The 13929-nt window shown below is 52.4% G+C and overlaps 1 protein-coding gene across 8 annotated transcripts in view; it reads right to left on the bottom strand.

Annotated features, from left to right (window-relative positions):
* BANP (BTG3 associated nuclear protein) overlaps window positions 1-13929 on the bottom strand; it is a 68784-nt gene that overhangs the window by 5632 nt on the left and 49223 nt on the right. For 7 of the 8 annotated variants that reach the window (XM_059876665.1, XM_024978177.2, XM_024978181.2 and 4 more), the window contains 3 exons: window positions 11270-11400; window positions 9733-9795; window positions 7839-7877 (listed from right to left, as the gene is read on the bottom strand). In XM_059876665.1, the coding sequence (XP_059732648.1) occupies window positions 7839-7877; window positions 9733-9795; window positions 11270-11400 (233 nt within the window). Of the gene's footprint in view, window positions 1-7838; window positions 7878-9732; window positions 9796-11269; window positions 11566-13929 lie in introns of all 8 variants that reach the window. The other variant, XM_024978178.2, reaches the window with a different exon arrangement.

Below are 13929 nucleotides of genomic sequence, written 5' to 3'. Positions count from 1 at the left end.
GAAGACCATCTGGTCAAGTAGGGGGCCGAGGAGCAAGAGGGTGGAACAACTCAGCCAGAGTCAAGTCCACGGCCGCCACCTCCCCACGGGCCCCAGGCCTCAGACTTCTAAAAGGGGCAGGTGGGGTGGGTAGGGAGTAGGCGAGATGGAGCAGGAAAACAAGACAGGTTTTAATTACACATGTAAGTGATCTACTGGGGAAGGGAGAGGGTGCCCACCGTCACCCTCACAGCTAAAACGCCCACCAAGGATGCGGACAACCAGGAAGCAGAGCTCAGGCCTCCCTCGCTCCCCTGCCCCCCAACTGTGTACTCGGCTCCTACCGTTTCCTTCTTTAGTTTGGAAAACTTACTGCGCAGAACCACAAAAATTACTGTTGGGTTTACTGTGATGGGACAAGAAAGAACTTCTCAAAGACGAGGTGCAGTCTTCTTACCGAGTTTAAGTCAGCAGGGAGCACTCAGCAAGTGACCCACTGAGCGATGGCCACTGGGTCCAGCTCCACCATGGCTGTGGCGCCCCAGGAGCCTGCCCCACTCTGCCAGAAGACTGCCCAACCTCCCCAGGAGTCTGCTCAACACCCCCCCAGCCGCCTGCCCCACCCTGCCAGAAGACTGCCCACCCCCCGCCCCGGAGTCTGCTCAACAACCCACGGCCGCCTGCCCCCGCCCCCCAGGAGGGGCCTGCCCCCCAGAGGCCATGTCTGACATCTGATGTGACACACACGGTCAAGCAGGTCTCTGGGCCAAAGCGGCCTACACCCCATTCTGCCCCCGAGCAGCACTGTCCCACGTCCCACATCCCTCCTGAGGCAGACGGATGCTCTGGAGTCCTTCGATCCCAGAAGCCCAACGATCCACCATGCCGGCATGTGGAGACGGGTTAGATGAGGCCATGGGGCGGAGCTCAGTGGGTCACTTGCTGAGTGCTCCCTGCTGACTTAAACTCGGTAAGAAGACTGCGCCACGTTTTTGAGAAGTTCCTCTTGTCCCATCACAGTAAACCCAACAGTAATTTTTGTTGAGCCCATGAGGGCTCAACGCTCCCCAGGAAGAGGAGAGGCATGGGCCCCGCCCCCGCGAACATCGAGGAACCATGTGGGGACGTTAACCAGCAAGATGGCCCTTGCCAGCACCCTGGTGTCGGGCTCCCAGCCTTCAGCTTTCAATGGTGTGCACATCTGCACCTCCCCAACAGTACCTGGCTACAGCCGCCCAACCCAGACGGGGGGACAGGAGACAAGCGTCCCAGCCCACCCCGCACCGGCACAGGGAACTGGGGGCTGCATTCCGAAGCAGGGGTGCTGCTGGAAACAGCAGGCTCACACGAGAGTGCAGCCGACTATCAGCGACATGTCTGTCTGCACTGCACATGGGGCACAGACGCCGCCCTGCTGCTGGCGTCAGGACGACACGCACACGACCATGGTCATCATTCAGCCTGCCTGTGAGCAGACAGGCCCTGCACGCAGCTGAGACCACCAGGCCAGTGGGCTTGCAGGGGAGCAGGGCCCGCAGCTCAAGAGCTGCAGCCTGGACACAGGGCACAGGTGTCGTCGTTTGTTACCCCGAGCGCCTCTCGGCCCGGGAGAAAGTGGGGACTCAGGCTAACTCACATGCCCAGGACCACAAGCCAGAGAAAACAAGCAAACACAAGAGGCTCTGAAGGCACTGGGCGGCCCCTCGAGGCCGCCGGGCACACCACTACACCATAGCCAGTCAGGAGGGCGGGCGCGTTAGGAAGAGTCGAGCAGGAGAACACAGACCAGACAGTGGGAACCTCACCACGCCATGTGACGCTAGAGAACTCTCCCTCTAAAGGGTAATCTCTCTCCACCAGCCTCCGTGAAGAAAGGGGTTTGAGCCTTTCTCTCCACCTCTTTGGCTTCTCTCCTGGCCAAACACCTGCCCGTCTGTTCTCATCTACCTGGGGTTACCCTCTAGTTCTGGGGAGCTCAACTCAGACGCCAGTGGAGCATTGCCCCAAATGTAAGGCCCACCCAGCAGTCACGTCCTTAACGCTGACTTGTAAGGAGCCCCCGCTTTCCTTTCTGTTTCAGCCAAACTCCAACTGCTGTGCCAGTGTCCCTGGGCGGCTCCCCAGCCTCTTGGAGCCACGTCTAGATGGCCTGTGCAGCTAGGAGGTTCCTGCCACCCTCCACAGCTGAAGCATCTGTCAGAGATGTCTGCTCCCGAGTCCATGTCCACTCCAAGCCGTATCACTCACCACAAGACGGCCACCCTCAGAGTCTGGGCAGGCCTTCACTGGTCAGCACGTGTGTGTGTGTGTGTGTGTGTGTGTGCATTTCCTTCACTGCTCAGCACAGGTGTGTGCATGTGTCCATGCAAGCACAGGTCACACAGGAACATTATGGGGACATGGCTGACAACACCTGTGCCAGCTCAGGGGCAGACGGGAGGCAGCACTGACGCTCGCTGCGGGGCCGCTCAGTGAACCGTCTGCTCGGTTCACTTTGGGGGTCAACATGAAATGTCAGCCTGCACTCTTGACATCAGTGACTGTGTCTGTCTACACATGAAAATAATTCTATATCAGTTTTCTACCCTGAATGCCTACCATGCTCAGGTACCTGTCAGCTCAAGGGTCCTTCCACCCCTCCCTCCCTCATCTCTCACACACAATACCTGCCAGGTGTGCCAGACACTCTCCAACCCAGGGGCACGTCACACCAATTTCACTTTACTCGGGGGCAGGACGTTCATCTCAGTACCTGACTACAGGAAATGCAGGAGAAGCCATCCTGATTCCTCGGAACCTTCTGGACCAGAAGTCAACCTCTGCTGCAGAGGCTCTGCCAGATTCTGAACATGACTTCCCCAGGGCCCAGACTGGGATCCCGCCCACCAACCTCAGACTCCAGACCCATCAGAGCAGTGGCTTCAGTCTCATGCCCAGGCACCCTGATCACACTGTGCCCTGATTTCTAGAGGCGTGATTCCTTATACCCACAGTGAAGTTAACCTCAAGAGAACTCCGAGGTTCACTCACAAAGTGAGGAAAAAAGTGGGAAGTGACACTGCGCTTGGAAGGCCGCTCTGCTGCAGTGACTCTGCTGCCACGTGGCTCGAGGGCACCCTCGTGTCCCGGCCCTGTGAGAACTCGGCTCTCACTCTGCAGGTCCTCAGGTGGTCCTGTTTCCCCTGGCGTGGAGCAGCCCAGTGCCAACTCCAGACCCCACGTGCCCGAGTCCACTGCATAAAGCTCAGATGCTGTGCACCGGGCAGCCACCCGCCTTGAGACTGCAGCCCCCAAGTCCAGACATGCCTGAGCTAAGAGGATGGAGAACTGTCCTCCAGGGTCTGCCTCATGGGCGGTCACGGCGCCTGGAGTCTGCTGGGGGAAAAGCTGGGGCCGGGCAGACAGGAAGGACACGTCCCCATGGCACCTCCCATCTCCTGTCCCCGACTGTAAAGAAGTGAACCATCTGGAGAGACAGCCAGCATGTCATGGGGCAGCCCCATCAGAGGGCTCGGCTTCCACCCACCCTCTGCCAAACCAGAAACTGACAGAGTCAGCCTGTGGAGCAGGACGGGTATCTCGCTTCGTCCTGGAGGACAGCAGCTCCCTGACGGCGTCTGGAGCAAAATTCTTGGGGGAGGATCCTTAGCTGCTCTGTGCCGTCACCCAAAAGCCAAGACGCTGGCCCAGCACCGGCGTGGGCTCCAAATTGCCCGCAGGCCTCTCTCAGAAAACAGGCAGGGACAGAAGAGCTTCAGAAGACTCCAGAGAAATCACCAAGCTTTCCTATGTAGAAAAAGCTTTATAACTTGGGCCACACTGAAAACAAATTTGGAATGACTCAAAAGTCACCATTTTTCAGCCTACTGAGCTGTGAATTTCAGGTAAGCTCTCCTCTGTAAATTTCCAGGTAATAACTCATGTCTAAAATCATCAATGGACATATGGTACGTTTTTAAATGGCTTAAAAACACAAGAGCAGCAACATGCCTTCAACCAACAGGTATCCTACAGTTAACTAATGCCACTGCACTCATTCACCAACAGGGAATCACCGAGTGCTGAAAAGTCACACTACAGTGGGTGGGTGAAAAACAGAAATGAATAAAGTTTCGATCTAATGGAATCAAAGCTATTTAATTGAACATTTCAAACATATATTTGAAAATGATAAAACGGATCAGAAACGATTCTCCAATTTGAAGGCCTGTCTCTCCTCCCTTGACCGTCTGCAGTCAAAGCCTTTGAGGTGAGACTTGACCAAAGGGGTTCAGGGCCATGGGCGATCATCCAACAATAGGAAGAGCCTTGGGGGTTTTACTGTAAAGCTACTTGGCCTCAACCAACAAGAGCCTCCGAAGACAATGTGATTCCAACAACCTATGATACTGGAATCACGTACACAAGTAACTGCAACATGCAACTTCCTCTTAAAAGCATTACCGTATGTTTCCAGCCTAAATCTCAGTCAACGTCCTCCTGGCCTTGTCCAACCTGAAACCATCTTGTTTGGAACAACTCCAGGGACAGGTGACAGGCCCAGACTGACATGCTGGGGGCACTAACTAGTTCCCCTCAGCCTGAAGCTGCCTTCCCTGCTGCCCACAGGCCCAGGAGACACTGAACGGTGAATCCTGGGCACTGGGTACCCTCCCACAGTCCCAAGCCTCCTTGGGGGAACAGGATTCCTGAGGAATGGAACTGGGAGCAGGAAACCAGGGCCGACGGGGCCAGCTGCCTCAAGCAGGGTGACGGCCCACAGCACCACACTCAGCGAGACAGAAGACGCAGGGCCGCTTCTGTGACCTCTCTAGGATATTTCTGGGAACCAGTCAACACCAAACTTTCTCTGCATCTGACCTTTTATAGATTAAATTATATTTTCCACCGTTTCTGGTAGAGAAGGCTTTTCCGAGAGGGATTAATCCCAAGCTACCTAGGTTCTCCAAGAAGTGTGTCTGCATTTTGGCAGGAATATATTTTCTTGAAGGAAACATTTTTCTTAGAAGTGAAGTGACAGTGTGTGCTGGTGGCAAGGTGTCGCAGACCACTGACAGTGGACTGGAGCCCTGGGATGGCAGAGACTGCTCCAACGCCACAGATAAAGGACCCTGCACGCACACCATACCACCCCCCCACCCCCACACACACAGCCCTTCTTCTCATCCACTCCAAAAAAGATCTACACATAAAATGTTGGATACTTCCCATCTCTTCTAATCTTTTTCCCAGCTGGGTTTATAAGGCCTCGTTTTATGGAAAAAATTCTGAAAGCTACTGAAATTCAATTTTAAGCAAAGTATAAGGATGTACACAAAAGCCAAAGATGTCGAGAGAGGCTTCAGAGTCTCAAGAAAGCCAGAGCTGTTTATCTAGATCCTGAGGAGACATCTCACAGATGCAAGAGGAACGTGGCCACATCACCATGCGGCCTGTCTTTCTGTAAGCCACGTGAACCGTGTGTGTGTGTACATGTTTGTGTGTGTCTGGCATATTCATCACTACAGAGATGGGCTTACCAGAACATACCCATCTCCCAGGTTTCCAAGTGTCCTGATGTCATTCAGCCTGCAGACACACACAAACCTTTTTCACACACATTTTAGATTACATTAACCACAACTGTAAAAAAATAAAAATCTTCTACCAAAATACGCATCTAGTTGAAACAGTATCAAACCATTTCACAGTTCCCAATATAAAGAGACTGCAGTCTTTAAAGATTTCTCATGAGGCAAAAATCTCCAAAATATAGACAAAATCAGGCCCGATTCAAATGTTCCAACAGATACGATGCTGCCTGATGACAGAGTAGAGACATCCCACTAGGTCATAAACACCTGACCCACAAATCCCTGGCTCCATACCCAGGCGCCTGCTGAATGCACAGTGCCACAGGCAGGAAATAGCCCACGGGTCTGCTCCTACCTTCCTCACATGCTCAGTCAACACTGGGGCTGACCGAAACGACAAAGTGCTCCTCCCGGGAGCACACTGTGCCTGGGCGCTGACGAGCCCTGCAAACAGAGGCGCCTCTTCCCAACAGTCTGCTCGGGTGCACGACTTTTTAGTCACTCCAATAAATGCTGGGGTCTTTGCTTTGTTTTCTTAAACTCCCCCCAAATCAAGATGAACAGAATGCAAAATGAACCCCAGAAGTTGTATAACTCTAGATTTTCCTAGATCTCAATTTTTTAATGTAGAAAAGGACATCTTAAGACTAAAGCAAAGAGGAACTAAAGAGCCTCTTGATGAAGATGAGAGGAAAGTAAAAAAGCTGGCTTAAAACTCAACGTTCAAAAAACTAAGATCATGGCATCCAGTCCCATCACTTCATGGCAAACAGATGGGGAAACAATGGAAACAGTGAGAGACTTTATTTTCTTGGGCTCCAAAATCACTGCAGATGGTGAGTGCCGCCATGAAATTAAAAGACGCTTGCTCCTTGGAAGAAAAGCTGTAAGAAACCTAGACAACGACTGAAAAGCAGAGACATCACTTTGCCAACAAAGGTCTGTCTGGTCAAAGCTATGGTTTTTCCAATAGTCATGTATGGATGTGAGAGCTGGACCAGAAAGAAGGCTGAGCACCAAAGAACTGATGCTTTTGAACAGTGGTGCTAGAGAAGACACTTCCGAGTCCCGTGGACAGCAAGGAGATTAAACAATCAACCCTAAAGGAAATCAATCCTGAATATTCACTAGAAGGATTGATGTTAAAGCTGAAGCTCCGACACTTTGGCCACCTGATGCAGAGAGCCAACTCATTAGAAAAGACCCTGATGCTGGCAAAGAATGAAGATAGGAGAAGAAGGGGATGACAGAAGATGAGATGGTTGGATAGCATCACCAACTCAACGGACGTGAGTTTGAGCAAGCTCCCAGAGATGGTGCAGGACAGAGAAACCTGGCATGCTGCAGTCCACGGGGTCACAAAGAGTTGTATACAACTGAGCGACTGAACACCAGTTAAACAAAATCTTAACGATACACTCTAATTATAAAAAACACCCCCAACTTTACCATCGGCCAAGCTGCCCCAACAACAAAGCACACAGTTAATAGTCGTGTCAAGTTTCTCGATGGGGGTTTTATGCCACTCAGGTGGGTGGGCTGAGGTCGATGCTAGGGCTGACAGGGTAACCACCAACCCATCTGCCTGAGCAGGGGGCTTACTTTCAGGGCTTATGGTGCGTGAATCACCCAACAACCGTCTCCATGGGAATCTGCCTGGCCTCTTCTGGCGCTCAGGCAGGACCCTGCCTTTATAGGAAGGACACGGCCCTGCCCTTCAGCAGCTCACGATCAAGCTGCACGGGGCCCAGCGTGGGTGCCGAGAGATGCCACATGCCTCCCTGCCGACCACCTCACAGCTCGTCCTCCTGATTCAGAGCAGGACACGGACAGCCCACACCGCCCTCCGGAGGGGGGTCACCTCGGGGCCTGCGTGTCTGCGTCCCAGCTCTCAAAAGCTGGCCACATCCCTTGGGGGCCTGGCCACCATGCTGTGAGGCCCCAGGCCACGCAGGGAGCCTGCATGAGGACCAAGGGGTTGGAGGGACAGCCCAGCTCCAGCCCCAAGAGCAGCCCTAGACACAGCAGGCCCCTGGGCCTCTAGATGGCCCGGGGACTCTCACAGCTCTGGACAGTTCACATCAGGTGAGCTCAGTGAGGGTTTCTGTGTCTTCTCTCAGGACCAGAAGAAAATGGCAGTGATTAGAGTTTGACAGAAATAAACGGGAACAAACTCTGCCTTATATTGCAGACAGAGACTGCACAGCGGCCCAGGGCCCCGCCATCCACAAGCCCCACCCTGCCTGCAGCAACACGAGCTGGGACCCACCACAAGTGAGCACTTACCTGCCCATCCTGTCCCACATGGTGTATCTGCAGATTGCCCTGCAAAACAGATTTTAAAAAAGGCAATCAACAACAATGCTTCAAGACTCAAGACACAGAGGCAGGAATGTCCCCAGGCCGTTTGTGAGAATCAGCAGGACTGTTAACATCCATTCTACAAAAACACAATCCTCCATAGCCATAAAAACCTCAAAATACTTAAGCTACATTTACAAATACTATTTTTTCTTACAAAAACAAAGCAAACCAATTAAAAAACATTGGACCTAACCCCCAACCCTGACTCCATATGAAAATGTTATTTTCTTCTAACTTTTTACTTGGAACCAATCTTAGACTCACAAGAAGAATTTAAAGTAGCCCAGAGAGGTCCCACACTCCCCCACGAGACCCTGGACACATCACGTGGCATTGCTGCAACCAGGAAACCTGTGGGACACAATGCAATTAACCAGACCACACATACACCAGGATCTCATCAGCTGGAAATCCATTTTCATTGGTTTAAAAAAATAGTTGCTTTAAGTCTGGTAGGCTCTGCTAAACATCTCTACGAATATCCTCATTTTGACAAAATAATTACCTAATTTTTAAATGAACAAAGTAAGGTTTTAATGTGATAAGAAGACTAACTGCATGCTGTAACTTATTACAAAGTAATCATTATACTATCAGCAACTGCTTCTAATTCAGTGCACCCAATTCCTAATGGAAGCAAAAAACACTAGGTTCTATGGACAAAGGATTCAGTTAAGGAAACTGGAGGAAAAGTGAGTAAAATCGATAATAAAAATGGAAATTCAGAAGTACTCTAGTGAAGTTTTAGCAGAAACAGTATAAAAGCAACACACATTGCTTCCTCCTTATCCCACCCTTGCAGATTTCCTTCAAGAGCCCCCATGGAGGGAGGTGGCAAGGCAGGTGAGCTGGTGGATGCCCAGCCCTCTGTGGGTGTGGCCCCTCACCCGTGCCCAGTGAAGCGAAGCCCCAGACTCCTGGGGGTGCCCCCACTTAGCCTGCAGTCTGCTCCCCTACCCCAGCCCCCACAACCTGCTGCTCTGCGTGAGATCACAGACACCCCCTTAAGAATGTTGAGCCAGCAAGCCCACAGGGACCTGGGACCCAGAGAGTCCAGGTCTCCTGGGACCTGGGACCCAGAGGTTGGGGGGGTAATAGCCCTGAAGCAGGAAGCAAGCCCATCCCTCAGCTCCACCCACACTGGGCACAAAGGTCAGGGTGTGGGTCCAGGGTCCTGGACAAGGTGCTGGGAACCACGCTGGCCAGAGTGGACGGCTCCCAGCCCCAGTCCTTCAGCCTCTCCTTTGGGAAGAAGGTGGGAGTCAAGCTGACCTTCCCAAGCCAGGCGCCCCGTGGCAGCCGCCACGCACACAGAGGGCAGGCGTGCAGCCAGAAGCCCCCGCCTCCATCCTTACTATGGGTAGCAGTAAGGAGGACGCCAGCGGGGAGAGGCCAGAGAAAGCTGCGAGGCGGCTCACAGGCCTACATGTACTCTCTCACAGGACTCCCACCCCCTCAAGGCAGGCACCAGCCCCCTGGGCAGAGGAAGCCGAGACCGGTGGGGAGGATGGTGAGGCCGCAGTCTGTGGCAACCCTCTTATGCTCCTCCCACCCCTAGGCTGGAGTGCAGGAAGGTCTGTGTCTCAGGCGAGACAGCGGTCCAGAGGGCAGCTCTCCAGGAGCAAAAGCCTCCATACAGTGTCCAGAAACAAACCCTGACAGCCACCGGCGCAGCCAGGGCAGGAAGGCCCCCAGAAGCGCACATCAAGGGGCCGCTGCCGATGCCTGTGTCACCCGGGGCAGCCCAGTGGTCATGCACGCTACAGGGGTCGGAGTGCAGGAGGCCTGTGGGCCCCGGGAGGGCTGGTGGACTCACCTCACTGTCCTGCGTGATCTGCACCTGCTCCCCCTGAGGCACCTGGGCGATGTGTAGGTGGCCCTGTGGGATCCGCAGAAGAGAAGACACAGGAAGCATCAGGGCAGACAGGAGACACTCGCTCCTGACTCACCCTCACAGCTCAGGACAAGACAGTGGAGGCCAGAGCCGCCAGAGTCACAAAGCACTGTGTGAGCGACTGACCCGCCTCCCAAAGGACCACTTTAAGACCATAACACTAACATTTTGCAGTCATTCTTAAAGGGGCAACGAGGCCTAGGAAAACTCTGCTGACGCTTTAAATGTCACTAAATGAGCAAATTTAAGAATGTGAAGGACACACAAAAAAGAGAAACCAAAATTTTCCAGAAAACTGAAGTTTTTGGTGTTTTTTTTTTAAAATCGTACTATCAACCGGGAGGGGGACCAGAAACTGTGGACTTTCAGGAAGCGCCCCTAGTAACCTGGGGGTGCCCGAGGCCACACAGCAGCATGACTAGAAAGGTGAGTGGCTGTTGTACCTGTATCCACACGGAGAACAGGTCAGTCAACTCTTTAAATCAATGACTATGTAAACAACTGAAGTAAACATTAATAAATACAGTTCCAAAGAATCAAAGACTCCAACTAAAATGTTTGCAGGTACAGGCAGACGAGTAATTGCTGTAAATCTTAACTGTGCTCAATGAAATGAATATCCCTTACCTTATTTAAAATTCTACCTTAATCAAAATGGGCCTGAAAATAAACCACTGAAGATTTCTCTGTGGCGTTCATGTTACCATGTCTATATAAACCCTGCATCACAGTTATCTACTCTGGAATTCTTTCAGAGAGCTTCCTCACTAACGAGCTAAGAGTCACTGCCTCTGGGACTGTCAGCTAAACAAAGAACCACTGTTTGTAGCTGCTCTGTCTCCCCTGGAAGAAGACACGCCCCTCACAAGTGCCCCCTGTGCTCTCAGGAACCTCTCCCTCTCCGGATGGTGTGTGGAGTGTGGCATCTAACCAGGTGTCCAGGAGGCTGCCCTGCCATGAGCCCGCTGGCGAGGAGGCTGGGTGACGAAGCACCCCCAGGATCCCCAGAGAGTTCCTGCCCGCCCTCTTTGGCCACGGGACCCACGAAGGGTTGGGAGGGATGTCCACCTGGGCCAGCAGCACATGAGGCAGGGCCAGGCGGGCTGGGGGTGCTGGGCACCACGCAGAGGGGCACTTGTCACCCAATCCAAAGAAGCTACACGCTAAGGCCTCCAGCTTCCTCCACTGGCCCTAAGTACAGGGTGCCCGTGCTTCTGAGCTGAGGAAATACCTAGGACACATCATGGTGCCCCAGGAAGACGGGCAGAAGTGCAGAGTTGCAGGGACCAGGGTATCTGTGAGCTGTAGAAGGCCTACCCTAACTGCTTCTGCTTTGATTTGGCACTGGACCCCTCCCCCAAGCTGTCAGCGGGGTCCAGAACCGCAGGGAAAGCTGGTCATGCCCCCAACCCTCCCCTCCCCTCCCGCCCACGAGAGCAGACTGGCAAGAAGTACGTACTACTTGGACCTGCCCGTCCTCCCCGATCTGGTGGATCTGGACCTGCTGGGCGTTGGCCAGGGCGTAGTGCAGGGCCTGTGGGGGTGGCTGCTGCAACTCACTGGAGGGTGGCGGTGTGCTCATCATGGTCTCTGCAGGGAGGTACACACGGGCCTGAGAGATCAGCCCAGGCTGAGCCCACCTCTGCCTTCCCCTGCCCGCACAGGGAGGAAGGGGGACCCTCCATCCTGGACTTGGCAGCTCCTGGATGTGCAGCGTCATGAGCAGCAGCTGGTCACACGGCAGAGATCTCTGACCTGTGGACAGAGATGAAGACCCGACCACCCCTGAACAGGGACGGTTCCCAGCCACCCACTGGGTATAAGTGAAGCTCCTCAGATGAAGCAACAAAAGTGTAAAACAGGAAGAAAGTAGACACTAAACTCTGTTTCAGACCAGCCCAAAGTAGGATTGGTCCATGGATTATTTGGGGGAAAAGCCCTACCAGCTCAATTAAAGGTAAACTTTTCAATAAAATTTTGTTGTTGTTTAGTTGCTCAGTTGTATCCAACTCTGTGCAATGCCATGTACTATACAGCCTGCCACGCTCCTCTGTCCATGAGATTCTCCAGGCAAGAATATTCAAGTGGGCTGCCATTTCCTCCTCCAGGGGATCTTCCTGGCCCAGGGATCGAACCCAGGTCTCCTGTATTACAGGCAGATTCTTTGCTGCTGAGCCACCAGGGAAGCCCAATAATAGTGTACTTTCCATGTTTAACCCAAAATGAGATACGTTTGTTTTCCTGTGTATCACTTTTAATTGCAATGTTGTCTCAACCAGGAGAATTTTCTTATACACTTACAACATTAGGACTCAGAAAAAATTTTAATTGTCAATGTACATACATGCTGCTGCTAAGTCGCTTCAGTCGTGTCCGACTCTGTGCGACCTCAAAGACGGCAGCCCACCAGGCCCCTCCATCCATGGGATTTTCCAGGCAAGAGTACTGGAGTGGGTTGCCATTGCCTTCTCCAGTGTACATACATATTTTTGTTGTAAAGAATGGATTAGGACTTCCCTGATAGCTCAGTTGGTAAAGAATCTGCCTACAATGCGGGAGACCCTGGTTCGATCCCTGGGTTGGGAAGATCCCCTGGAGAAGGGAAAGGCTACCCACTCGAGTATTCTGGCCTGGAGAATTCCATGGACTGGATAGTCCATGGGGTTGCAAAGAGTTGGACATGACTGAGCGACTTTCACTTTCTAAGAATGGATTACTCAAAAAACTTCTAAAGATAAAGACATATTAGAGTGAAATACCTTGAGAAGTGGAATACAGGCATGAATGGAAGAACACAAAAGATATAAAACATCTGATTCTCGAAGAACAGACTTTTCGTGCACTTTTGATAGCTGAATGGTGCCTATCAACCTGTTATGGTATAGACTCCACTGACTACCCTTTTAAAAACTTACAATATAACAGCATTAAAACGTTAACAAGTGCAACACATCAGAAACCTCCATTACTGAACTAACCACGCAATCAATAGCTCCCCACAAGCATGCAACTTCGTGAGAACCAATTTAAACCCATGTTTTATAATCTATATTGATATCAAAATCCAGCGCAAAAACGGGCCTTGGTTACTTGCTTACAATCCAAGAGCTACGGCAAGTGACGGGAGACAAGGTTTCCTGCTGAGGGAAGACCTCCCCGCCTGCTCCCAGCAGAGAGACACAGAAAGGGCAGCCTCTCACAGACCTTGCCCCCACTGGCTGGCGCTCCTCCACGTCCAGAGAGACACAAGGTCGGGAGCTGGTTCCCTGCAACCCTCACGTTCTGAGCCCTACACGGATGCTCCCCAACGAGAGCTGCAGGGAAAGCACTGGGGGTGTTTACACAATAAAGGGCAGCCCCTTAAACTCAAGCACATATAAAAATTCACACAGTGTGGCCAGACAGGAGTGTGAAATACAGATGTTTTAATAAATTGATACTTTAAAAGTCCCTTGAAACTAGTGATGTGGTTTGTGCTCAAACTGGCAGTACTAATCCAGCTTTAAATACAGCAGCCTTGGCTCAGATGCTCACCGACAGCATTTACTTGCCAGTTCCTCTTCTGTGTGCTGATAATTCAGAAGTAAACAAGGCAACCCCAGCTGGAATTACCACAAAGCCCAAATTTACGGAATCCTGGTTGACTGACATGTTCCTGGATTATGTCTGTCACCAGAAGAGCCTTAGGTACCAGATTCGCTGTGTCAGGCCTCGAGTACACAGGAAGATCAGAACAAAATCCCAGAGGCCCTTCAACCAACCACCCTGTGCGTATCAAGTTTGAGAGAAACATCAAGTCAACAGGAAGTTACAGAAACTGACAGAAGAACGTGCTGTTCCGTGTTTCTCTCAAAACTCTAAGGGCTCCAGGGCCTGAGGAAAGGGCCCTCTCTGGCTCCCAGGAGACCAATCTCCTGAGAGCAGCCCGAGCCCACCCCAGAGGTGCAGCGTGGAGAGCTGGGTGGATGGAGGCAGCAGCGCGCCCTGTAGCACCAAGAAGTCCGCCTCCAAGACCCAGAGGACAGCTGACCCAGCAGGATGACAGGGGGGTCCCCTGCCCCTGAGAAAGCTCTGGTCACTCTGGCCATGGAAGGTGCTACTGGACTCTGCAGACCTTCC

This window comes from Bos taurus, chromosome 18, assembly GCF_002263795.3.
Source record: "Bos taurus isolate L1 Dominette 01449 registration number 42190680 breed Hereford chromosome 18, ARS-UCD2.0, whole genome shotgun sequence".
Lineage (NCBI taxonomy): Eukaryota > Metazoa > Chordata > Mammalia > Artiodactyla > Bovidae > Bos > Bos taurus.
The sequence above is the reverse complement of the archived record's forward strand: the minus strand, read 5'-3'. Positions and strand labels throughout refer to the sequence as shown.